The 27494-nt window shown below is 34.1% G+C and overlaps 1 protein-coding gene across 3 annotated transcripts in view; it reads right to left on the bottom strand.

Moving 5' to 3' along the window:
- Nucleotides 1–27494, bottom strand: part of LOC122040968 — a 62475-nt gene that overhangs the window by 7071 nt on the left and 27910 nt on the right. For all 3 annotated transcript variants that reach the window (XM_042600465.1, XM_042600467.1, XM_042600466.1), the window contains exons 4-6: nt 20735–20997; nt 13596–13712; nt 12020–12071 (exon numbers count right to left, since the gene is read on the bottom strand). In XM_042600465.1, the coding sequence (XP_042456399.1) occupies nt 12020–12071; nt 13596–13712; nt 20735–20997 (432 nt within the window). The remainder of the gene's footprint in view (nt 1–12019; nt 12072–13595; nt 13713–20734; nt 20998–27494) is intronic.

The following is a 27494-nucleotide window of genomic DNA, read 5'->3' as shown; positions in this document are numbered from 1 at the left end:
GGGATAATCCCGCACCCAACGAATGTCAAACTCAGTTCTTGTTGTTGACAGATTCTCAAAGATGGTGCATTGCGTAGCTTGCAGGAAGACTATGGATGCTACTCGGATTGTCCATCTTTACTTCAAGGAGATCGTGCGTTTACATGGTGTTCCTTGGGCCATGACTTCAGATCGAGATACTAAATTCATCAATCACTTCTAGAAGAGCTTATGGGGAAAATTGGGGACACAATTAAACTTTCGTAGTGCTGTGCTTACCACCCTCGGACGGATGGTCAAACCGAGGTAGCGAACCGGAGTCTGGGTAATCTTCTGAGATGCCTTTCAGGAACTAAACCAAAGCAATGGGACTTGACGTTACCTCAAGAAGAGTTTGCCTATAACAGATCGAAAAACGGGACCACGAGATTGAGTCCTTTTAAGATTGTCTATGGCCGGAATCCATCAGGAGTTCTAGATTTAGCCACTCTTCCACATGTAGAGTAAATTTGTCCTAAAGCAGATGAGATGACAGAGCATCTTCGAGTTATTCATGAGCAAGTGAAACTAGTAATTATGAAAAGCAATACTAAGTATAAGACTCGGGTCGATTGTCATCATCGACAGGTACTTTTTAAGATTAGAGATTTTGTCTGAACTGTATTGACTCGTGATCGTTTCCCTGTTGGAGAATATAATAAGCTAAAGGATCGAAAAATCTAACCATGCAAGATACTGCAGAAGATTAATGACAATGTCTATAAGTTGTGTCTTCCTAGTCATCTGAAGACTTCTGATGTCTTCAATGTGAAGCACCTAACTCCTTATTCGATGGGTGCTAATGAAGTTAATCTGAACTCGAGGGCGAGTTCTTTTCAAACCGGGGAGACTGATGCAGGTCAAACCTGTGTTGAAGTCCAATATGAGTCCCCAAACTTCAAACGAACATAACTTTTGACTCGGGACTCGGAATCAGGCTTTGTTTGTCGTCATGCGTGCAGAATTTGAAAACCTACATTTGTTACCAACGTAACCATAACCGTCAATTTTCAGCCCCAAATTTCGACGTTGAGACCCTTTTTAGTGTCTTTTTGTTATTTTTGGTAATTTTTATTTTTTGGGTATTTAGGATAATTTTCATATTTCTGGTATTTTTTAGAGAGGATTTATCTTGATCCGCGTCTTGATTTGAGTTAAGATCATTAATTAATTACTTTCCTTTTCGGATAAAAATATATTTCTTTCTTTATAAGATTGGAATTAAAAACTGTTAATTGTAATTATTGTAATTTCTTTCCTTATTTGAGTCTTAGGTTGTTGTCTATATAAGAGTAATGTTTAGATGTTGAAGGATTAACCCCTCAAGTTTTAATAAAAAGTTTCCTTCTTGGAGGTTCATCTTCTTGTCTTCTCCTCAATTTTCCTTTTCGCATCAGTTCGCAAGGTGATCACTATCCTGCCCGGCGTCAGAAGGGCATCCTTTTGACGATATAGATATAAAAGAACGCTCTTTTGATTTTCTACCATTGGAAAATGTCGTGATGAATTAATCAAAATCCTATCTAGCTATCTTTGCATACTTAACAAGGGTGAACAAATGAACCATACTATTTTCTCTAAAGAATCCTTTCTACTAGCAGCATATCCTCTACCTGAATAAATGCATGAAGGTAGCATAGAAAATCTTTTGAAAAAACGATACACAATGGACAAGTTGACAAACAATTGAAAGCCAACGACAAGCGGAATTTGACTGTGGGGCTACCAAACAACTTGTGGAGGCAAAGTCAAGTTAGCAACTTATGATAATTGTTCATGCTTAGTTTCAGCATTTAAACGTAAGTTACAGCGAAAACAAGCTTGCAGTGCAAACCTCTGAGACATGTGCTGAGTTAATGTTAGCATACCTCACAATGTTAAATTATTTATACTAGACAAAATCCCTCACGTAGCATGTGTATATATATATATATATATATATATATATCAAGAGAAGTGGGTAATAACTTCCCATATCCTCAAGCATCTTCTAGGAGATTAATTGGTGAATTTAAAGAAGGTAACTGCAAAAACAAATGTTCACATGTAGAGAAAGAGGTAAAGGAGTAAACTTGGTGAATTCAATAATTTTACTGATCCAAGTGGTAGGAAAAAGAATGAAGATCAACCACAATATTTGCTTCACTTGTGGTGAAAGGGGCCACTATATACCAAGTGCCCAAAGAGAAGGTGGTTGAGGAAGAATAAGCCCAAGAAAGAATGTAGAGAAGTTGAAAGCTCAAATAAAAGGGAAGCTCTAAAGATAAAGGAAAAGGTATCCATTTCTAAGCAAAATTTGAATTTTAAATTGCATGTGCAAAATTATGGTTTAAGATATGATGAATATTCTACGCCTAATGTTAGGAAAGAAGATAAAAAAACCTAGGAAAACAACTCAAGAACAGTAGATATATGCCTAGGTCAAGAAACATGCAAGGGAGGCATGAGAATTCTAGATTAAGAAGTCTAGAATTAGAAACAAAGGCTTGATTATCAAGAGAGAAAAAAAAAAGGGCATGAACATGATTCTAAGGAAGCAAAGGTCAAAGTAGTATAAGAGTCCTCTTTGGGGTACAAACCATCATCATCAAAACTCAATGTATCATTATTACTCTGGGGTAACATATGATTATGGTACAAGTGATCCATCTAGGTTTGGAAATGGCAGGAACACATTTAAACTTGGAAGGGTCACTAGAGAGTATCGCGAATTGGATAGCGATTATCCTGTGGACCGACAAGATGGGGGAAATTGAGGAGAAGACAAGAAAAGAAACCGCCGTCCTCCAAATTTTCTCAAAAAAAGAAAATATTATTTAATAACTGATGATCATCCCTCAAATATCTAAACAAATGCTTATATAGACTCTAAACTCTAAGACACAGAAAGAAAAAAAAAAAATCCTAACATATAAATATCAATTCCTAACTTGTAAAGGAAGGAAAGAGATCCTAATAGCAATCTAAAAAATTCTAAACCGATACAAAATCAAAAAATTATAAAAAATAGAAATTATCAAAAATACCCTAAAGAACCAAAAAAAACTAAAAGTTATTAAAATAATAAAAAAATCCAACAAATCCTCCTGCATCAGTCGTCCTCTCAGGTTGAAAAGAACTCATCCTCGAGTTCAAATAAGTGTCATCATCTGACACCAAATTGGTAAAATCTACATACAACTATTGGACTTTTGTATCCGTAGGTTGAAAACTCACATATTTAGATTCTTCCTCATCTTCAAGAGACTTCTTCGCACTATCCTCTGTTATAACACATTACATCCTCAGATAAATTAAGTTCTATCATAGCATAGATACTTAAATTCCCCACACAAGTGGCCAGCTCTGTAGTGAATAAATGGCAATATGTAGGAGCACTGGCCACCATTTTTTTTTAACACCTCAGCCACAAGATTGTAAGCATTATCTGATAATCTTCCATGTGCAAGCAATGAGCATAGAAGTATCATGTGTATTTCTTTCATTGTTTGTACCACACGTAGAAAGCCTTCCACAATCATCCGCTTTGACCAATTTAACATTCTCATCAGCAGAAGACACGACAACATTGGCAGATAATGGTGTCTTACATAGTTTGTTGCTCAAGTGAAATTTCAGCTTTGTTGGAGAGGCCAGAGTTAATAACAACCTCAATAAGGTTTAACAACTGTTACAAATGGGAAACACTCCTCGTGTACAATGGTTGCCTCAGGAGCCCTACAAGCGACACAATTGCATAAGCTCCAATTCTAAATTCAGGTTTATCTTCATCCATTAGTACAGCTTTCCCACGTCCCCTGACTGTTGCTTCTAGCGAAATTGGCAATTCAAGATGGAGTAGCAGCTTTGACACTTTGGGATGGTTCTTAGTCGAATTAGCCAATGACTCCATAATAAGACTTGATAATAGCAAGGGAACTCCACCATGAAATTGAGGACGAGAATATGTAATATAACTCTGACACACATACAACCTAAATGGTGATTCAGAAGATTCAGTTAAACTGTTAATAGGTCCCCTCAGATCAACCATTAGCATTTCCATCAAAATTTTCACCAAAGAAGTTCTTGTCTCATGATGGGTACATCGATTCAAGAAAAGCCTCTGTAGTTGACCTTCGTACAGTGGCTGAATACCCAACAATCTCATCATTGCCTTGAGATCATTCATGTCAACAAGAAAACACCATCAGTTTGCCTAGTGCAGTTCTTCGTGCAACAGCCTCAAAATTTCTGTCCAGACTAGACCCAATAGCATCACAATGTCTAGAAGACTCACCCGGCAACTCCTGGAACTCATGCCAATGAGTGCTCCAGTATGGTGCCAATGGGCAAATCTTTCACGCAACATATTTGCTTCAGCAACAAGTGCAGGGGTCAGTGTCGCCAAAAGAGTATCAGGTGAGGTCAGAAGAACCTCTTTTTGAACTTCTGAAAGAATTGTAGCAATTATTGAAACAGCATCCATCTCAACTGGTTGACCTTCCAATTGTTATGATTCTTGTCTGCTTTGAGCCCGTTGTTGTGCTAGAACCTCCTTCATCACAGTTTTGATCTAGAGCTTGTTCCTCTTGTTGTGGGGGTAAAGCTTCCTCACAGCATGAGGTTCAGCGTTACCATTCGCCAGGCCCTGATTCACAGCAGGGATCTCCGAAGGAACAGGGACGACAGGGTTGACCGTCTCTTCAATGGCTTCGACGGTCTTCGCACCATCATCCTCGGCCGCAACAATCTTTTCCTTGAGAGGCACCGGTGGGGTAGGTAAAGGCTCCTCCTCTACTGGTGGAGCAGGCTCCTCGACTGCAGGCTTCGCAGGCTCCTCCACAGCTTCCTCTGGCTTCTTCTCCTTAGTCTCGGATGCGATTTCCTCGACCACATAGTCAGCGAGCTTCTTGGGTTCCTCGATGGCTCTGTTGAGTTTTCTAAAAGTTGTTGCCAGGTCATCAATCTCAGATAAGGACCCTAAGCTTTCAAGCTCTTTATCACCAAGAGAAGGAAACTTGGTTTCGTCAAGACCAAGAAAGTAATCATCATCCTCCAAACCATCTAACTCAACTTCCTTCCTATAATTAGATTTTGCACTCTAAGGTCGATGAAACAAAGTTTGAGTATAATCGAAAGGAAGAAAGTGACTCTTCGTCTTCTCCTAATCCTTGATCTTGACCTTGCCGTGTTGGTCTCGTGAACGTCGCAAGTACTCCCACCATTCCAATGCTAGACCTTTGAGTTTGAAGGCAACCAATTTTACTTTCATCTAGTCAGGTGCTTCCTCATAATAAAAAATTTGCTTCACTTCATTAAGTCAATCAACGAACCCCTTTGTCTGTGACTTATCAGGAAGATCAACTGGAAACTCAATATCTCCATATCATTCCTCTCGACCACGACTTTCCCGGAACTGAGCGCGACTGTGATATGGAATTTTGAAAGCGGGACCAAAATTAGGATAAGAGAACTTATGACCCTTAAGATCTCGAGCACTACGAAATCTCGCACCCTCGCCACTAGATGTTGGTTTAAATCTGCAACTTGCTTCTGTAAATCCTCAATCTCGTTTTGGGTGCTACGACCACGGTGCAAGGCTTTCTCAGTCGAAATTGCCTTACACGACCACGATGACCTTCCATTGCCAGCTCTGATACCAACTGACGACAGGATAGCGATTATCCTGCGAGATGATAAAAAGGGGAGAATTGAGGAGAAGACTAGAAGAGAAACCGTCGTCTTCCAGATTCTTTCGAAAAAAGGAAATATTATTTGATAACCGAGGATCATCCCTTAAACAGCAAACAGACACTTATATAGACTCCAAACTCTAAGATACAAAGAAAGGAAAGAAATCCTAACGTATAGATCTCAATTCCTAACTTGTAAAGAAATGAAAGAGAAAATTTTCTTAACAAACTCACAATTCTAAAAATTCTAAACGAACTCAAAATCCAAAACAATATAAAAATAGAAATTACCAAAAATACCCTAAAACCCAAAAAACCCAAAATTACAACAAAAAAAGAATAATTTCCTAAAAATAATAAAAAGAATCCAACAAATCCTCGTGCATCAAAGAGGTTATCTCTAGTGAGTGCCTTGATTAATAGGTTTTAAATCCCAAAAAATAGATGTTTGACATACTAAAGGGTTTTTGGGTGTGTCAAAGGATTTGGGAATGAGTGGCAAGCTCAATCGTAGCTGATTACGCCTTAAGGGGGGTTACATGCAAGAGAACATTGTGGTTTGTATTCAAATTGCATGAAATGAATTCAATTTGTATTTAATGTCTAATGAATTGATGCATGGGTATGATTGGACATTTACAACTAGATGAGGGTCAAAACTAAGATTTTTAGGATTAAGTAAAAAATTGAACCTTTAACTAGATTTGAGAATTGTGTTGGGCTTAAAAAATATACTGATTTTAAAATCTATCTTTCTCAGCTAGATATAGTTATAAGGGGTGCTAAGTGGTCATACTTAATCTTGGATTTTAATATATGGGCAAAGGGTTTATGTTAAGCCATATATGTTTGATACGTGTGTTAAATTGAGTAGGAACTTGATTTAGGGCACACATTGAGCTCTAGTGATTCAACAAGGTCAATATGGATGATGATAGCGCAACCAAGGCAGCACATTAAATGGCTTGGAGGACTTATAGAGTTTAGTGAAAGTTGCATAAAGCATCAAAGGGACCACAAAACTAGAACATTGAGGTGGTGTTGAAGTAGTTCGTGGAGCTTAACTTGGCATTACCAAGCCAGTTGGCTCAGCATCAAAGGGACCCTAAACGTCAGAAGGATCACGGTAAGATGCGTATCAAGGTGCAACATTGATAATAGATGGAAAAAGGCGAATTACGTAGGTAAAGCTCGAAGGTGGCACGTGGAGCAAATCTGAGAGATTGGTGCATCCAAAGGACTAGTAAAGCTGGATTGTGAGAGTTGAGAGACTTGTATCCTTGAAAGAGGGTAGATTTTAACTTAAGAGAAGGCTTGATTATTAGGATGATTGTGGTTGGGGCTCCAGTTGCTTGGAGATGTTTCCAGTTGGCTAGTGAGTTGAAGTGATTAAGAAGTCAACTCATGCATAGTGGCTCCAAAATTGACTAATTGTGTTCTAGTTGACTTATGGTGGATTCCCACCAATTGATGTCTCAATTAGAAAGCCAAAAGGAGTCATTGATCATACACACTGGAGCAGCAACGATTGGATTGCCTAGGTCTACAAGAGTTTAGTCAATTTATGGTAGAAATAGATAACCGTCAGTAGACTACAGGAGAAAGCGGTCAGAAAAATAGTTTAATGGTGGATCAAGTCAACTAATTGATGACAGAATAGCATAAAAATAAGTTAAGGAAAGGCTATAAAGAGGAAACCATGTTATATCTTTGCAGGGTCAATTGCTATTCACTCTCCACCCACCCCTTTAGTTGTTTCTTCAAGGTCCAAACATAAGCAAACCACTACTTATGTTCAAGCATTTTGAATAAATTTGAACCTACAAGTGTTAATGGGTTAATTCCCTAATCATGCTAGGTCCAGTGAATGAAATCTCGAGTCGTGCTATCCAAAATGGACTGTTTTTACAGTTCCGACGCAGGACCGGCACCGGCATAGCATGCACAACAATTCCACGTGCACATGCAATAGAAGGAAGAAGAAAAAAGGAAGAAAGAAATAAATTTGGGGATGAAGATTTATCTAGAAACATCGGCGAAAAGCGGCGGTGAGGCGGCGAAGCGGCGGCGGTGAAGCAACGATAGCGTGAAAAAAAAAATAGCGATGGGAGGTAAAATCGCGAGGTCGATAAAAAATAAAGATTTATTAAAAATTTTAAATAAAACCATTATATTATATATATAATTTATAATTAATTTTTATATAAATTATAACTATATATTATATAAATTAATAATTAGTTTTTCTAATTAATTTTTATATAAATTATAATTATATATTATATAAATTAATAATTACTTAAAGAAACTATTGATTAATTAATATAATTTTGTATTTTTATTATTGTTATTAAAATTATAAAAAAATAAAGTAAAAAAATAGATAATTTAAAATAATTTTAAAAAGAAACTTTATATTTTTTTATAAATTAAAAATAAATTAAAATTTAATTAAAAATATTTAAAATAATTTTGAAATTGTAAAATAATTTTAAAATTTTTTAAATAATTATTTGTTAAAAAATTTAAAATATATATAAATTTTTTAAATAAATTTGATTTTAAATTTAATATAGGATATATATATATATATTTATTATGATTTTTTGTGTTAATTTATATAATTATTATAGATACAACAACACAACAATAACAACCAAACCTTATCCCACTAGGTGAAATCAGTTATATGAATCCTTTTACGCCATTGAGTTTTATCTCCTACTATATCATCATCTATACATAAATAAATTTTATCTTATTTTATTGTTGTTAACCAAGTCTTTTTTTATCTTCCTCTTACACGTTTGATATGTGTGTTTATCATAGTATCATAGTTTCATATTGCCTGGAGCATTTATTGGTCATCCAAGTACATGCTCGTACCATCTTAAACGTCTCTCAGAGTTTTCCTTCAATAGATGCAACTCCGACTTCCTCTCTAATGCTCTCATTTCTTATTTTGTCCATTGTCGTATGTCCACACATCCACCTTAACATCCTCATCTCTACAACTCTCATCTTCTGCTCATATGCTCGAGTTATAACCCAACATAAAACATAACAAATCTAACTGTAACTTTCCTAAGTGTTAGAGGTATTTTACGGTCATATAAAACACCCAATGCTCTCCTCCATTTCAATCATTCTACTTATATTCTATGTAAGACATCTCTCTCAATCCCTCCATCGTATTATAAAAATAATCTTAAATATTTAAAACTCTCTAGACAACTCATCATCTTCTATCTTAACAATTGTCTCATTACGTCTAATATTGCTAAACTTAAATTTCATACATTCTGTTTTTCTTCTACTAAACCTAAAATATTTTCCTTCTAGTGTTTCCTGCCAAGATTCTAGTTTAGCATTTACTCTTTCACATGTTTCATCTACTAAAACAATATCATCTGCAAACAACATGTACCACGGTGCTGTGTCTTGAATATCCGTAGTGAGTTCTTCCATAATTAGTGTAAAAAGATAGGGACTTGGAGTTGATCCTTGATGTAACCCTATCTTTATTGGAAATGCTTCAGTTACTACGACTGAAGTCTTTACTCTAGTTATTACATCCTTGTGCATATCCTTAATTAGTTCAATATATGTTACGCTAACATCTCTCTTTTCTAGAATTCTCCATATAATTAAGACTCTATCATATGCTTTTTTTAAGTCAATGAATAGCATGTGTAGATCTTATTTTTGCTCCTGATAATTTTCAATTAATTGTCTAAGAAGATGTATAACTTCTATTGTCGACCTTCCAGGCATGAACCCAAATTAATTTTCAGTCACCATAGTCTCATTCCTTAATCTTTTTTCTATTACTTTTTTCCAAAGTAATAACCCTATAGTTTACAGAATTTTGTACGTCTCCCTTATTCTTATATAAGGGAACTATAGAACTTATCCTCCATAAGCATTTTTTCCCTTTTTAATATCATGTTAAATAATTTTATAAGTCATTTAATACCTTATTTCCCTAAGCACTTCCATACCTCTATCGGAATATCATTGGGCCCAACGACTTTTTCATTGTTGTTCTACTTCTGAAGTTTGAATTCTACGATAAAAATGTAAATTTCTATACTCATTTGACCTATTTAAATTACCTAAGTTATGTTGGTCACCTAAAACTTCATTAAAAAGTTGATGAAAATATCTCTTTCACTGCTCTTTTATTTCTCCATCGTTTACTAGTACCCTATTATATTCATCTTTAATACATTTTATTTGGATGAGATTTCCTGTCTTCCTTTCTCTTGTTTTAGCTATTTTATAAATGTCTCTTTCCCTTTCTTTTATATCTAATTTTTTATATAATCATTCAAAAATTTTATTATTTACTTCATTCACTACTTTCTTAACTTCTTTCTTAGTTATTGTATATTTTTTTAAAAATTTTCTCGTTCTTACAAATATATAATACATTATAAGCTATTCGTTTTTCCTTCACTTTTTCTTATACTTTCTCATTCCACTACTAAAATTCCTTACTTAGTGGTACATGTCCCTTTGACTCACTGAGCACACTCTTAGTTACTATTTTCAACTTTGATATCAACTTATCTCATGACGTTTTAGAGTCACCATATATTTCACCTAATGCATGTACTCTTACTCTTCCTTAAATATATTTTACTTCTCATCCTTTAACTTCCACCACTAGAAACAGCCTCTTGCAAAAAACAAAGTAAGGTTGCGTACAATGGATCCTTCCCCAGGATCTCGCATAGCGAGAGCTTCGTGCACCGGGCTTCACTTTATCCTTTAACTTCCATCACTTAATTCTATGAGTATATATTTTCTTTTTATTGATACTACGTTTGAAGTGTATATCCAACACTACTAACCTATGTTGGGTAGTTAAGCTCTCTCATGACCTTACAATCTTTATAAATCTTTTTATCTTTCTTTGCAACAATAAGGAAGTCAATTTGTAATTTATTTTTTCCACTTTTGAACGCGACCAAGTGTTCTTCTCTTTTCTTAAAAAATATATTAGCTAAATATAAGATCATATACTAACGCAAAATCTAATATAGTTTTCCCTTCTCATTTCTCGTTCCAAACTCATAACCCTATGTACTCTCTCATATTCCTCATTTTTCACTCCGACAAGTCCATTTAGATCACCCTATTAAAATCATTGCGGAATATTTTATAATATTTCATTTAAGTCATCCTAAAACCTTAATTTAGTTGCTTCATCTAATCTTAGTTGCAGTGCATAGTTTCTTTCGTCACTATTATCTTAAGGGTTATAATTTTATCCCTTTTCTAACTACACCGACAACTTTATCCTTTAACAAATTATTTAAAGCAATACTCACTCCATTTCTTGCTTTACTCTTTCCGATGTACCATAACTTAAAACTCGAGTTCTCTATTATCTTTGTCTTCTCGTCTACCCATTTTGTCTCTGGTACACACAAAATACTAATTCTTCTCTTAATAATCGTATCTACTATCTCCATTGATTTACCCATGAGGGTTCCTATGTTCCATGTTCCAAATTTTAGATTATTAGTTTTCCTATCATATTTGTTCTTATCCAACCTATGGTGTGAGAAATTTTACCTATTTAACACTACACTCAAGTTCTCATGAAGATGTAGTAGTCCTTATCGATACGTTACAATCAGATCCTGCAATACGAACACTTGCATATTTAGCATTACACCCGAGTTCTGGAAATATAACGGTCCTTGCCGAGACATTACAGTCGGACCCTGCAATGCGTTCCTTCTGAGGAACAACCTAACATTAGCACAATAGTTTAATGTATTCATTCATTAAATATTTGTCATAGTTTTAACACTGGTTGGCAACCTAACGCAACCCTTCTCCTTTATCCAGACTTGGGACCGACTATGACTATTTGTCATGGGAGGAGTTGTACAATTATTATAGATAATAACTTTTTTTATCTTAGAATCAATTTGAGATTTGAAATTATAAATATGAACATACTTAGCTTCTGCATTTTTAGATTCTTGGTTCCTAAGCATATGAAACACATTTTTGTTGATATGAATGTCTAATCTTTATTTTAAAAGTTTTGACAAACGTATGTTATCAAGATACATGACATTAGTACTGTATCGGCACAGCACGATACTGAAACCGTGTCGTTCCGGTCTAAGACCGAAACCTCGGCACGGGTCGAAATTTTAAACTTTGGCTAAGTCAGTATATCTTTTCCTTTTTTTATTATTTGAACATGTTCATTCACAACTAATAGGCAATTAAATAATTATGATTAATCAATTTCTGAAAACACAATGAACAAAGAGCAAACACTAGATTAGGATCAGAAGTACCTTGACTGTCCCGATGAATCAATCTGGCACAACTGCAAAGACTTTCATGCTCCTAGTAGCAACCATAAAAAATGTAAATTTAGTAGATATTCTGAAGACAGTGTCAATCAAAGTTATGAAACAGTAATTTTAGATTAGAAAATCAACATTTAGCACCCACAAATTCCTTTTACAAAGTAATTGAGAAATCAAACACAGATGATCAGGCATTCAAAAAAAGTATATGGGAAAAAATAACCAGACACTTGATAGGATTAATGCCCTACTATTACTAGTTGTCATCGTCATTAGCAAGCCACATTTATTCCAATTATCCCTATAGATCTTATACTTTTATTTAGTTCTATGCAAAGCTATATAACAAATATTAAAATCATTTTAAATTACATTAATTTAAATTTTCATTAGTATCCGCCTACCCCCTCTTCCCTTTCACTTTAACTGATTCCACTTTTCTAAACAAAAAATTTATTAGTTGCCTCTGAACATATCCATGTCGTCTCAACCCATCTAATTGCTCTCAAATATTAAGATTTTTATTTTTTTTCGTTCTAGTAAACAACACACATCAAAAATATCATTTTTCAATATTTTAAACTATTCATTTTTTCTACCTTAACTTTTTTTAATGTGTTACTCTCTAACAGCTGGTCATTTCAATTTTTAAAATATGGCAGATATTAACAATCTTATAAATTCTTTTTGCCTAAGGGGTGGGCACACACATGATAATTGCATGACTATAGCTCCTCTTTATTTCAACCATTCCGATCATAACAGAATAACAAATCAAAATTTCCTTCATGTTAAGTTGTATATCCAAGATATCTAAAGATATGAAATTCGTTTCCAAAAGTGCCCTGCACGTTTTAAAGTTCTGAATTTAATCTATGTACACTTCATCAAACAGTACAGTATACTTCATCTTGAATGTGATCAGTTAATTCATCTAGGACTAAGGTAAAGAATTTAAGGACATAAAATTATCCTAATAAATCTAGCTCTAAGTATAATAATTCAGCCAATAATGGTGAGATCCAAATAAGCGGTTGGGGATAAATGCTTGTCACTGTTCAAAACAAAATATAAATTAGATCCTTTCCTAATAAGTTGAACCTTTAGGAGAAGTCAATTATCAGAACTTTGATCAGAAGTTCAAAACCTAGAGTATTCTTCGTTGATGGTACATATGATACAACAGCATGGGGAAGAAACTTGAACACTAAATTTATCAACCTGCCTGTGGTAACTTCCACATGTAATGCATACAGAATATTTCTTATATAGTTACATGACACTAACAAACATGTACAAAGGAGTAGGGTATACAACCCACCCTTGTTGGCTTGTTCATCCGCCTGATCAAAAAAATATCTGGCCCAAAATTAAAATAAAGTCAAATTGCTTAGTTTGTGAAATACAAAGAAGTAGAGCATTAAAGTAACTGGTTTTTAATCATACAAATTGCAAAAGAACTTAAAGAATCAAGAAAGTATGTGTTTACTGTTGCTAGACAGTTCCCTACATACTTCAAAGTTCAAACAAACACTAATGCTAAAAGTAACAGTATGATAACCTCGGGTGCAGGAACTTTCCAGCCACTTTCTGGAGTCCAATCTAGTGTGGGACGCAAATCCTTACAATCAGCATCATAAGATTTCCCTTCACCAATTGGAGGATCTGGCAAATCTAACTGGAAGGACAAACCAAATAGAGGAAAACTATGTTTTATCAACTAAACAAATTCCACCACTTGACAAACTGTAACCTAGAGATGCAAATATCCACTAATTTAAATTGAATGGATAAAAAAAATAGAAATAATGACAGTAGTAATTTGCTACAAAATGTGGACAGCTCTGATGTCTTATCTTGAGCCAATACCATAATCAAATTGAGCAATAAAACAATACAGAATGATTCATGGTAAACAATGCAAATAAATTGGCTAACAATTTCTACAAGAAATGTCCAATTTCTTCTCATCAGTCATATTCCATGTTGCTTATGGTTCCCCATATTTTCTGGTGGATTTTTCCGATGTGGGTCAACAATTATCTTAAATTAAATTATATTAAAAGTTATAGCATAAAATCAGTGAGTTGACAGGACAAATAAGATTTGCCGTCTAGCAATATCCTAGATTTATTATTAGCAAAGAAGAGATCAATAAAGATATATTAACAGACTAGAGTGAATGGCAGAAATGAAGACAGGTTTGGAGTTTTGTGTGATCATGTACTCCTTAAGCGAAAATGACTTTTTCGAAGACCGTGACATGACTTATGATCCTTTTTGGATTGCAGTGTTAGTGGAGAAAGCTAAAATTATGGGGTTATTAGGGAAGATAATTTTACAACATGCTACTATGCAAGAACAGTTAAGTGTTGATCCAAGAGATATAAAATGGAAAAAATAGGTTGAAATGATACCAAGAAATAAAAGTTGACCAATGATCTCTATGTTAGTGATAGTACCCTAAAGTAATCAGATTGTAAAGAGAATCACTATGAAATGCAATTGCATACTTAATTAATGAAATCGCGGATTCAGTCATCTCGTTATCCCAATAAAAGCTCCTAAGAGTAACATTACTTTAGTGATGGATCAAAGATATGCATAAGATGATCCTAAAGCGCAAGGTGATGTTATTGAATTGGTCTCTGGGTTTAGTGATTCTGATCAAGGTTTAAAATCTCGACTCGTGCCGAGGTTTCGGTCCTAGACCGGAACGATACAGTTTCAGTATCGTATCGTGCCGTGCCAATACGGTTTCAATACGATATATATATATATATATAAGTTGTTTTATTAACTTTATGTAACATGATAGCATATATTTATCAAAACTTCCGAAATAAAGCATACGTAATTTAAAGTATTTTCTTTAATATTTATGGTTTTAAATCTTTTATTTTAAGATAAAAATATATATATTATCTATAATAATATATAAATTAATAGAAAATTTCTAATTTATATATACTGATTATATAACATTTTAATTTATTTAATTATTAATTTATATAATATATATATTTATATAATTATAGTTTAAAAATATTGTAAATAATCTATATTAAATATTTTATATAGAGAGAATTGTTAACTTGGGCTTTATTCTAAAATCAAATTTATTTAAAAATATATATATATTATTTATTTTTTAACAATTAAAATTTTATAATTATTTATAGACTTTTAAAATTATTTATCAATTTTTAAAATTATTTTAAATACTTTTATAACATTTTAATCTATTTTTAATTTATAAAAATAATTTAAAGTTTGATTTTAAAATTATTTTAAATTATATAACTATATATATATATAAATTATCTATTTTTTCACTTTATTTTTTTTATATTTTTAATAAAAAAATAAAATAAAATAAAATTATATATTATAATTATATTAATTAATTAACCGTTTATTTAATTAATTAATAATTTATATAATATATATAATAATTAATTTAAAATTATATATATATAATAACGATTTTAATTTCTAATTATAAGTTTTTAAAAACCCTACTTTTTCTTCTCATCACGATGGGCGATTCGCCGCCTCCCTTCACACGGGACTCACTGTCCCCTCGCCACCGCCGTCCCCTCGCCTCCGCCGTCGCCTACTGGTCTTTCACTAGTGGCCTCACCGAGGCAGATGTTCCAGGTAAGTGATCCGTAAACTATCCCAAAGATCCATTCTTTCTTCTTCCTCCTCCTTCCTTCTGTCGCACGAGCATGCACGATTCCTTCTGTCTCGCGACGACGAGCGCACACGATTCCTTCTGTCGTGTGATGCACGCCGAAATTATTGCTCTTCTGATGCTGGTTTCGGTGCTCAGGTGGAACGATAAGTTTCGCCCGTTCCGCCCGGCACGGAACGAAACCCTAAATCCTGATTCTGATAACTAGGAATATCGACTTCATGCTATGACTAATATATGTTACATATCTGTTATGCATTAACAACATGTGATCTCACGCCAATAGACATAGTGATGGCTAGATTAGCACATTCAAGAGATTGTTATTGTTAGATAACAATCTACTGAAAGCTCATTTGGTAGTTTACAGTGTCTACAAGGGTCTCATGCAAATGGGTATGACTAGTCCTTAGACTTGAGGTTGCTACTCATATTTTAAGAGGATTGACATGATTTGACACTTTTAGGTGGAACACTTAAAAAGTGTTGTGTGTATACACTTGTAGAGATAAGGGAGAAATCAATAGAGGACTCATCACTCCTTATAAAAGAGAGAACATACCACATAGCTAATTTGATAGGCCACTAATTGAATTAAATCTATGCATAGTGAAAGAGTTCTCAACTTAGTCTTCCTTTTAATGGGTTGGGTTATAGTTGTATTGAACAATTATTCAAATGTGCCCACTAGGATAACATCGACAAGTCCTATGAACATGTCATGATGTGAGATGATAAAGGGATTATATTATGGTAAGCCATGAAAAGCGACGCTTTAAAATAGTTGATGGTCTTGATGTTTTGCTAAAGATTAATCATACCTATCCAATGAAATTCTTTATTGTAAAATACCGTAACCCAATAATAAGGTTAAATGGACGAAATACTTTAACGGAATTTTTAGAAATTTTCTGGGAATTTTTCGGAGACCGTATAGTGTAAGTTACGAGGATAAATATTGGGTCACGAGAAAGCATGTTTAAGTTACCCCACTTGAATGAGGAAAAGTTCTATTTTTTCTTTTCCTTTTTCCTTTTCTTTTTCTTCTCCCGTCGCCGAACCCTTGCCCGACTCTTCCCCTCTTCTCTTCTCCTCTTCGTTTTTCCCCAACCCGACAGCACCGCTTCGCGTTTCATCTTCTTCCACGCGAACAAAGCCTCGGCAAAGGAGAAATCCGGGCACTTCTTCTCCCCCTTCCTCTTCCTTTCGCCGAACCCTTCTCCCCTGCACGCAATCGCTGACCACTACAAGTTGAAGCTAGGTTGCGACGCCACCGATCTCCACGGCCACCAGCATCAAGTGTGGTCGCGACGAAGGACGAAGCAAGCCCCTCAGTCGATCTTCTTCCTCTTCTTCTTTCCTCTGTTCTCTGCGTCTCCACCGTGAACAGCCACATCGCGCCGACGTTGTGCAATCCACCGCCGGCCGAGTTCTCATCTTCCCTTCTCTGAGTCGCCCCTCTGCACAGGGGAGTCGAGCCCTAGATCCGATTTCACGCATCTTGCCGCACCGACCAGTTTCCTCTTCACCGTGCTAATTCTTTCCTTCCTCTTGGGTTGTCGGCAATCTTGAAGGTAGGTGTTCTGCCCTAGTTGTGATTTGGTTCCTGATCTATATAGTGTTGATCTGGGTGTTTGATTGGGAAACAGTGGATGTTGTTGGTTCCAGTCACCACTATCGTCGACAGGGGATAGCTCCTTCGTTGGATCCTTGGTCATCACAGACAATTGGAGAGGAAGAAGGTATTGTGCACAGATTATTTATGGAATTAGGTTGTTAATAGATTGTTTTGTTGAATTCTTGGATGGAGAGGAAGAAGGTATTGTGCACAGATTATTTATGGAATTAGGTTGTTAATAGATTGTTTTGTTGAATTCTTGATTCCTCTTCTTGATCCGATCAGTGAAGTAGTCCAGCAAGTGTAGGGTTCGATGGATCTGGAATTTGTGTGCTAAATCTCTAATTATGGTGTTTTCTGATATTCCCAGCTGCTGCGACTTCCGACTGTGAGTCACTGGGGTTTGAGTTGAGATAAGGTGTAGGAAATTTATCCTTACTGTAGTTTACAACTAGAATTAAAATTAGGAAAGATTTGGAATTTGTTTTAGAATATGTTATTATGTGGTAGTTTGGTCATTTAAATAAGTGATTGGAGGAACATATAATTAGGGTTAAATGATGGATCTAATCTAAGTTCGGATTAGATTCATTTTAGGTAGCTAACCGAGGTTAATGAATAAATTAGGGTTTCCTGGTTAATAAAAATTTTGATTAAGCTATTGGATATCTGCGAGCATGGCTTAATTATATGTATGTTGTTACAGGGCTTTGATTCGAGACGAACGTCTCAACGTGGGGTCTATTTCGGATACGATCTCCGTTTTGAGGCGGGTACCTTGACTTATCTTTAGATATTGTCATTTGATATGCATAGTAGATTTTAACGAGTAGTAATGATTATGTTCATATCTGCATCGGTATGTCACTACTTGTTACCTGTTTAATGCTTGATTTTGCTTACATGTTTTGCATTCATTACCTTCTTGATTATTTATGCTCATAGAGGTAGTGACATACCATGCCTTATGATATACCGAACTAGACAGTTACCATATCTGATACGTGTACCTAGATCTTTTTATTTGAGCTATTTATTTTTGGTACATGTTTTATGGAGGTAGATATGGTCAGGATCTTCATGCTTAGTGTCATGCACCATCTCGCATGATTGCATAGTGCGTGATTGTCGGCTCCATTATTGTTGAACACATCGCCAGTTACATGGATCTGCACACACAACCACTCATGGGTTGGTTAGTGGTTTTTATTCAGGCAGGGTGTATTGCAGCAGGTTGCTCTGTCGGTGCTCCGCTGGTCCGCTCATGGATAGTGTGACGGCAACGTGGTAGCAGGACAGGGATCCCTCCTCTGGATTGTCTAAGGGAGATGAGAGCATTAAGCTCCCCCACTTATAATTTGAGGTAGGAGGATAGGTGTACTCCAACAGCATCCTGTCCACTCGGTCACTCATCAGGAGCAGTGATATCAGAGTGCACAGTTGTCATAGCCCTACCCACTCGGTCTCACCATCGTGTGTGAGATGGTTGACTTGCGTCAGGAGTGACCAGGACATGTCATTTGCATCATATACATAATTGCATTTATTGCTTGTGTTTGCTACACTTTATTTGCTGCATATTGGATGTATGCATATGATTGACATGCATACAGGGGCATGTTATTTACGGTCTGACGACCTTATTATCCTGATAGGAGGTCCTAGTAAGTATAGCTTCTCCCTTTTCTTTCAGTTATGCATTTTTCATTACTTCAGGAGATTGTACACATATTTGTTACTATTGGTTATTATTTACTATGCATGTCAGCTTGGTATCCGCTGAGTGTTGGACTCACCCCGTTGATTATTACTATTTTAGGTCGATGCTGTCAGGAGGTTCCAGTCGCTAGTCCCCCACCACCTGTCGCGACGGGTTTTCAGTTTTGGATATTTGGTTTACTTGTTATGTATTTTCTATATACTTGTGATGTAGGATTGTACTCGAGGATTTTTATCGAGTTTTGGTCTACTGCCGTTGTTTTCCGCTGCGTTGGATTTCTGTTGTGGGTTTAGTTTTCCGTTGTTGTAGTGGAGTAGGGCTTAATTAAATATAAACTGCGTGGTTGTGTCAGCCAAAGGCTGAGTAAATATAAACTGCGTGGATTGTTTGTTTACTTTTATTGTTATTGTTACGGTCATGTTGGCCGAGGTTTGTGTGGCCTGGAGGGCTTGTAGTAAAGTTTCAGATTATCACTGGTACAGGGGAGATGCTGCCAAAATTTCCTCGAGCAGGGGCTCCCCCGGAGCGTGACATTTATAGACTATCAAAAGTTTTGATCACTTAAGATTGTCGCTATATGTTTGAGAGCCTACAAAGTCACCTAAAAAGCTTGTGCCCGCAACCCTCAGCATGTAGGTTGAAAAAAGATAATCAATAATTAATTATATTGATTAATGAGAATTTAACTTGAATGTAAACATTAATTTATTCAATTAAATTATAGAGCAATTGTGAAATTAAATATTAATTTATGCAATTCGAATTTAAGAGATCAAATTCAAAATCAATTAGAAGTTAATTGAATTTTTAATTTGCACTTATACAATTAAAATTAATTTTGATTTTGGGAGAGTTGTATCAGTTAATTTGGAGCAAAAATCAATTTTAAAATAATTTTATAGGTAGTGAAATTATTAAAAGATTTATAACCTTTGAGAATTCCAAAATTAATTAGTGGAGAATAAAATATATTTGGATCCTAATCTATACTCAATGGTCAAGATTGGATCTCATCGTCATGCATTAGATAAGATCAGTAGGAAACTTATTGAAAGAGGATTAAAAAGGAATATTCTTGAAATATTTTAGATGGCTTAGGGAGAAAACACTTACAAGTTGGGTTCCCTGGAGCAATTTCAAATAACAAAGGGAACCATTGGTTCCTATGCTCATGCTTTTTTATGTAGCCAATACATTCAAATACTTGGGGGATTAAATTATGGGATAAGTTGAGTGTACTCATTGAATTGCAAAATTGTCATTTAGGTTCTCTATTAATCCCTTGAAACAAATTTACTTAGATGGAAACCAGGTGGGGAGGGAGAAAAGAAGAATCACATACTGGCAAATGAATCATTTATTATTCATTTGGAAATTTCTTGTTGTGATTCCCTCTCACCTCTCCTTGTTATCCATCCATATAAACCAAACCTGATTGTGGAAAAAACAAACAAAAAGAAACCTAAGTTCCTTTAGTTGATGCATGGAAACTTGGGGCAAAAAGAGAAATAACATGTGGATATTAAAACTTTTCTACCTTATCCATCTCTTAACATGTCATGGTGCACGACCAAAACAAATTCCTTGACACAACATGCTTTACCCAGCACAGTTCAGAAAATAATAAAAATACTAGAAGATAAAGAGTAAGATTGGTCATCATACCGACACTTTATCATCCTCAAGAATTTTGCTTATTTTTCCTGACCAGTAGCAATTTTGAAACCACCAATCAACCAAATCACCAATTTTCCAGGTGTCACTGACAATTGCTATCACATCTGATGATGCTGGGAAAATCACTGGTAGTTGACTTTCCTTAAAGATGGGAGGAAAAGATGGGCGCACCATGAGTTCCAAATTGCCATTTGCATTTGCACGATTATGTTGCTGAGGTAGCTTTTGATATAATTTAGTCCATGTTATCTCTGCAGAGCATGAGCATTAAATTAACAAGGATTGTATGATCCCAACAAAATAAATAAAGATAGAACAGGAGAGTTTAAAAGATTATAGATCTCAAAGAATTAGCTTATTATGTTATAATTTATGAACTTCATTAGGATACTCAATTATTTAATATTTAAAGTTATAATTTATGAACTTTGTTAGTAAACGCCTATATTTTGTTTCAGTTAACCCAGACGTCCTTTTTTCATCAGGTAAAATGCTCAAAGTGATTTTTTAGGAGAAGCAATGGAGGTAAGAATGCTCATTGATAAAGCGATGAAGGTAATAGATACCATGATTAGATGAAGAAATAATGTTTTGAATTTACAAGAGATAAAATAGGTAGTGAAGAAGGTAAAGATAACAAACAACTCGGGTTTTAAGTTATGATATGCATGAAAGAGTAAAACAATAAATGAAGTGCATATTAACGTAGATAGTTTATTAAAATATAAAGTAGTAGTTAGAAATGGCGATAGGATTATTGATTAGTGGTGCTAGATACACGTCTCAAGAATGGTTTTACAATAACAACAACAACAACCAAGTCTTTTCCCATTAGGTGTGGTCGGCTGTATGAATCCTTTTACGCCATTGAACCCTTTTATCTTGTTTTTAGTAGAAGGAAAATGTGCATGGCTCCTAAGATTAAGTAGTAGAAGTTAAATGATGAAAAATAAAATATCTTTAATAAGAGAGTAGGAACATAAATATTAGGAAAAATATATGACAACTTGATTAAGACATGGGATAAGATGACATTAAATTTGAAAAAGTGGTCAAGAATGTGTTCGGTGAGTCAAGAGGATGGGCACAACCAAATAAAAAATCTTAGTGGTGGCATGAGAAAGTGGCAAAAAAAATTAACAATATATAAATTACTATGAATTTGTAAAAATGAAAAACACTTTAAAAAGTATGTCGAAGCCAAGAGAAAACAATAAATGAAGCCAAGAATGAAGCTTTCAAACACTTGTATAAAAAAAGAAAGAAAATAAACATTTATAGAATAGTTAAAACAAAAGAGAGGCAAATAAGAGATCTTACCTAAATAAGATGCATTAAAGATGAATTCAATATGGTATTGGTGAAAGATGAAGAAATAATGAGCAAGGGACAAAATATTTTGATCAACTTTTTAATGAAGGTTCAGATTATCAACTTAGCTTAGGAAATCTAAGCAACTCAAAGGAGTATAGAATTTTAAATTTTTATAAAAGAATTCAAATTTTAAAATTAAAATAGGCAAAAAATGAGATTAAAATATTAAAAAAGTAGTTGAACCATGGGATATTTTAATAAAGGCATAGAAGTGTCTAGGGAAACAGTCTAATTAATAGAGGCTATGTACTTTAGTTCTCTGATGTAAAACAAAGGAGATGTACATAATTGTGCAAATTATAGGAGCATTAAGCTAATGACTTGTACCATGAAGCTTTGAGAAAGGGTGATAAAAAAATTAAGGAGACCAAGGTGACCAAAGTTACCTAAAATTAATTTAGATTCATGCTTGAAAAATTGAGATTGAAACTATAAAAGAAACAAAAGTTACACATGACATTTATTGACTTAGAAAAAGCTCATAACAAAGTCCTAAGAGAAATATGTGGATAATTTTATAAATGAAAGGTTCTAGCATAGCGTATATTAAAACAATTAAAGATATATATAATGATATAATTTATAATGACTACCGTGTAGAAATTAATTCATTTTGTACAAAAATAGCGTTACATCAAGGATCAACTTTAAACTCATCCTTTTACACTAGATATGGATGAACCTTTTACACTAGTTATGGATGAACTTACTACACACATCTAAGACACGTAACCATAACCATGGGGCGTATTATTTATAGATAACTTTTTTGGTCAATGAAACATGAAAGAGTAAATGTGCTCAAATCTTGATGGAAGAACTTTAGCCTTAGTAAAGTAAAGACAGAACATATGAAGTTTAAATTAGCATTAATAGACATAACAAGATAATTGTTATGATAGAAGATGAGGATTTATCTTTAACTAACAATCTTAAGTATCTAGGATCGTTTTTGTAAAAGGATGGAAGAATTGATAGAGATGTTTTTACATAGGATACAAGCAAGCAAGGTAAGTCTAAAGCTTAAAGGGGAGATTCCAAAATAGCAGTTATGCTATATAAAATTGAATGTTGGGCTATGACTCGAGCACATGAAAAAAAAAATTGCAACTAAAAAAAAAAATGAGAGTTGCAGAGTTGAAGATGTTAAGGTGGATATGAATGGATAGGATAAGAAATGAAAATATTAGAGAAAGCCAAAGTTGCACCTGTTGAAGAAAAACTCCGGAAGACACGTTTAAAATGATATGGTCATGTACTTAGACGACCAATAAATACTTCAGTAAGGCGATGTGAAATTATAACAAATATGCATATCAAACGAGGAATACCAAAAAAAGACTTGGTTAGTAACAGTAAAATAAAATAAAATTATTTAAATATAAATAATGATATAGTAGGAAATAAAATCCAATAGCGTAGAAAGATCCATATAGCCGACCTCACTTAGTGGAATAAGACTGGGTTGTTGTAATACTTCACAAAGTGAGAAATTCATATGTAAGGGACCTATATAAATACCATTATTCTAAGGTGTAACATGTAAACTTAACATAATATAATAAATATTAGCGTAGGTAGAGAGAACTATCTCGGGAAACAAACCCTAAGAAATTCCCATTACTCCTAGTGTGTTATCAGAGACATCATGACTCCCATCACCCAATTCACCAAAATTATCCTGAACTGAGCTTATTGTGAGCTTCCTCTTCCACGACCCAACTTCATCTCCCCATGCAAACTACGTCTCCCACTCCATATGCATCCCCTTTGGTTCAGCAAATATCCTTCTACACACCACCATGCTAGTGTCACTCAGCACTTCCTGCATGCAATGTGTGACAACTCTGCTATCACCCAACATTAGATTTCATGCACGCAGAAATTGCATTCTGATATAAGTTCATTGGCTCAAATGTAAATATATAAGATGCAGGAATCTATTAATAATGTTCCATATTTCTTATTATTATCTATAAAAAAGAGAGGAACTCCGCCAATGTCGGTCGCAAGTCCGGATGAAAAAGGATGGGTTGCACGTTAGGCTCAGCCAATGTTTCAAATAAATGTTTAATGAATGGATCCATTAAATGTGTTAATGCTAGGATGTTGCCCGAAAGGAACGCGTTATAGGTCCAACTTAGTAAGGACCGCTATATCTTCATAAAAACTTAAGTGTATTATTAAATATTCAAAAGTTCTCACATCATAGATGGAATAAAAATAAATATTATAGGAAAATTAATTGTCTAAGATTTGGAACATGAAACCTAAAAAAGCTCACAGAAAAGTAATGAAGGTAGTAGATACGATGATTAGGAGAAGAATTAATATTTGTATGAACAAGAGAGAAAATGGAGAGGAGAGAAGGCAAACATGATAAAAAAAATTGGATTTTGTTATGGTACACGAGAAGGAGTAAAATAAGAAATGGAATAGGTATCATTGTAAATAGTTCACTAAATGATAAAATAGTACGAGTAATTAGAAAGGGATAGGATTATAGCTCTCAAGATAGTGGTGGCGAAAGAAACTATTGATGTAATTAACATATATACACCTCAAGTAGGATTAGATGAATACACCAAATCTAGATTTTGGGATGACCTAGATGAGGTTACAAAATATTACGTCAATCGATATGATTTTAATAGGAGATCTAAATGGGCATGTAAGAGTGAAAAATAAGGATATAATAGGATGGGTTATGGGTTTAAAAGGGGAAACTATCTTAGATTTTGCAATACCATATAAGCTTACAATAGCTAATAGATTGTATTTGATCATGCTCAAAAGTGAGAATAATAAGTCTCAAATTGACTTTGTTATGATTAAAAAGAAAAATATGGAAAAAAATGTATAGATTGTAAGGTCGTCCTAAGAAAACTTAACTACCCAACATAAGTAACGTAGATATAAACCTCAAGTATAGTATCAATAGAAGGAAAATATGCACGACTCCCAGAATTAAGTAGTGAAAGTTACAGAATGGGAAGCAAAATATATTTGAGAAAATAGAAGTACAAGTATTAGGAGAAATACACGGCGACTCAAATATGACATAAGATAAGATGGCATTAAAATTGAAAACAATAGTCAATAATGTACTCAGTGAATCTAAAGGATATGCATCACCAAGTAAAAGAATCTGGGTGGTGGAACGAAAAAATACGAGAGAAAGTAAAAGAAAAAAATGAATAGCCTATAAGATGTTATACACTTGTATGAACGAGAAAAACTTTTAAAAAAATATATAGTAACTAAAAAAGAGATTAAAAAGTAATGAATAAAGTAAAGAATAAAACTTTTGAACAGTTATATCAACAATTAGATAAAAAAGAAGAAAGAGACATGTACAACATAGCTAAAGCAAAAGAGGAGAAGACAAAAGATCTTTATCGAGATAAGATGTATAAAGATGAATGCCACTAGGTATTATTAAATAATGAGTAAACAAAAAAGTAATAGAAAAAGAATTTTTATAAACTTTTTAATGAAAGTTTAGGTAATTAACTTAACTTAGGTAATTTAAGTAGGTCAAATAAGTATAGAAATTTAAATTTTTTTATCATAGAATTTAAACTTCAAAAATTAAAACAAGCTTTAAATGGGATACACAAAAAGTAGTTGGAATAGATGATATTCTGATAGAGGTATGGAAGTGCCTAGGGAAACAAGTTATTGAATAGTATACAAAGTTATTTAATCTGATATTGAAAACAAAAAACAATATATGATGGGTGTACTTTAGTTCCCTTATATAAGATCAAAGGAGGCATACAAAATTATGCAAACTACAGGGGTATTAAATTAATGAATCATACCATATAACTTTGGGAAAAGGTAATAAAAAAGACTAAGGAAAGATACCACAGTTAACCAAAAATCAATTTGAATTTATATTTTAAAAATCGACAAGAGAAGTTATACATTCAACCAATTAAAAAAAAATAGAAACAAAAGAAGACTTACAAATGGTAGAGTCCCAAGGAAAATTATATAAAGAATTCTAGAAAAAATGATGTGTTAGAATAGTGTATATTAAATTAATTAAGGATATGTACAAGGATATAAGACAAGAGTGAAGACTCAAGGCGGATTAAACGAAGTGTTTCATATAAAGATAAAGTTATATAAAGGATCAGCTCTAGGCCCTTATCTTTTTACACTAATATTAGGAGACAATGAATTGTCTATAACTGAGAATTTTAAATATTTAGGATTATATTTGCAAAAGAATGGAGGAATTGACAGATGTCTTACATAGAATACAAAAGTGTCAGGTGTTCTTTGTGATTGTAAAGTACCTCTAAGATTTAATGACGGCTAGACGTGCAATATTATATGAAGCTAAATATTGGGCTATGACTCGAGCACATGAGAAGAAGATGAAAATTGTAGAGATAAAGATGTTAAGGTCGATATACGGGCAAGATAAGAAATGAAAATATTTGAGAAAAAATTGGTTGCACCTATTGAAAAAAAAACACCAAGAGATACGTTTAAGATGGTATGAACATGTACTTAGACAACCACTAAATACTCTAGTTAGGTGATGTGAACCTATGATAAATATACACATCAAAGGAAGAAAATCAAAAAATACTCCATTAGTAACAATAAAATAAGATAAATTTTATTTAAATATAAATGATGATTTAGTAGGGAATAAAGCACAACGGCATAGATAGCTAACCCCACCTAGTGGGATAAAGCTTAGTTGTTGTTGTATCTATAAATAAAAGAGGCAACCTAAGATTGTGTGAGGAATAGTTCTCCCTGAACCAACCAAACAATGATTCTAATCGGCAAACAATGTGGCCTTCTCCATGTGTCATCAACCGCTAGTGAACCCTAATCAAATATCTCAATTATCTCTCTTTGTGTCATTCATTACCGTCAAAGTCACTCATGTCCAAGAGACATTTCTGTTACATCGTTGCTCAGTCTCATCGACCACATCTCTCTCCAACCACTCATCAGGCAAAGTCCTATGACTGTTTAACCTCCCAGTGCAAAGGGTCACTGCGATAGGCAAATGCACCCCGTGATTTACAACCTTCAACAGGGTGGGGTCACCTTGGAGGGACTGCTAAGGTGACGGCTTTATCTTTTGCTCCAATAATCTTATGACTGTTCTATCACTGTAACTCGTACAAAGATCTCTCGTTAGTGCAATACTCAACCCTGGCACCCTATTACGTTGTTGTCTGACTCACACAAGCATTGTAATGATACTAATATATAACTACTAATCTGTATTGTAAATATGAGGTTACAAATAATGTTGCTAGAGTAATAAGAGACTTAAGCTCTAAGTTGATTTCAAATAGAAAAACTTCAACCACTTCAATTTGTTTAAAGGGATAAAAAA

Source organism: Zingiber officinale, chromosome 2A (genome assembly GCF_018446385.1).
Source record: "Zingiber officinale cultivar Zhangliang chromosome 2A, Zo_v1.1, whole genome shotgun sequence".
NCBI lineage: Eukaryota > Viridiplantae > Streptophyta > Magnoliopsida > Zingiberales > Zingiberaceae > Zingiber > Zingiber officinale.
Note: the sequence above shows the minus strand (reverse complement) of the source record. Positions and strands in the feature narration are given on the sequence as shown.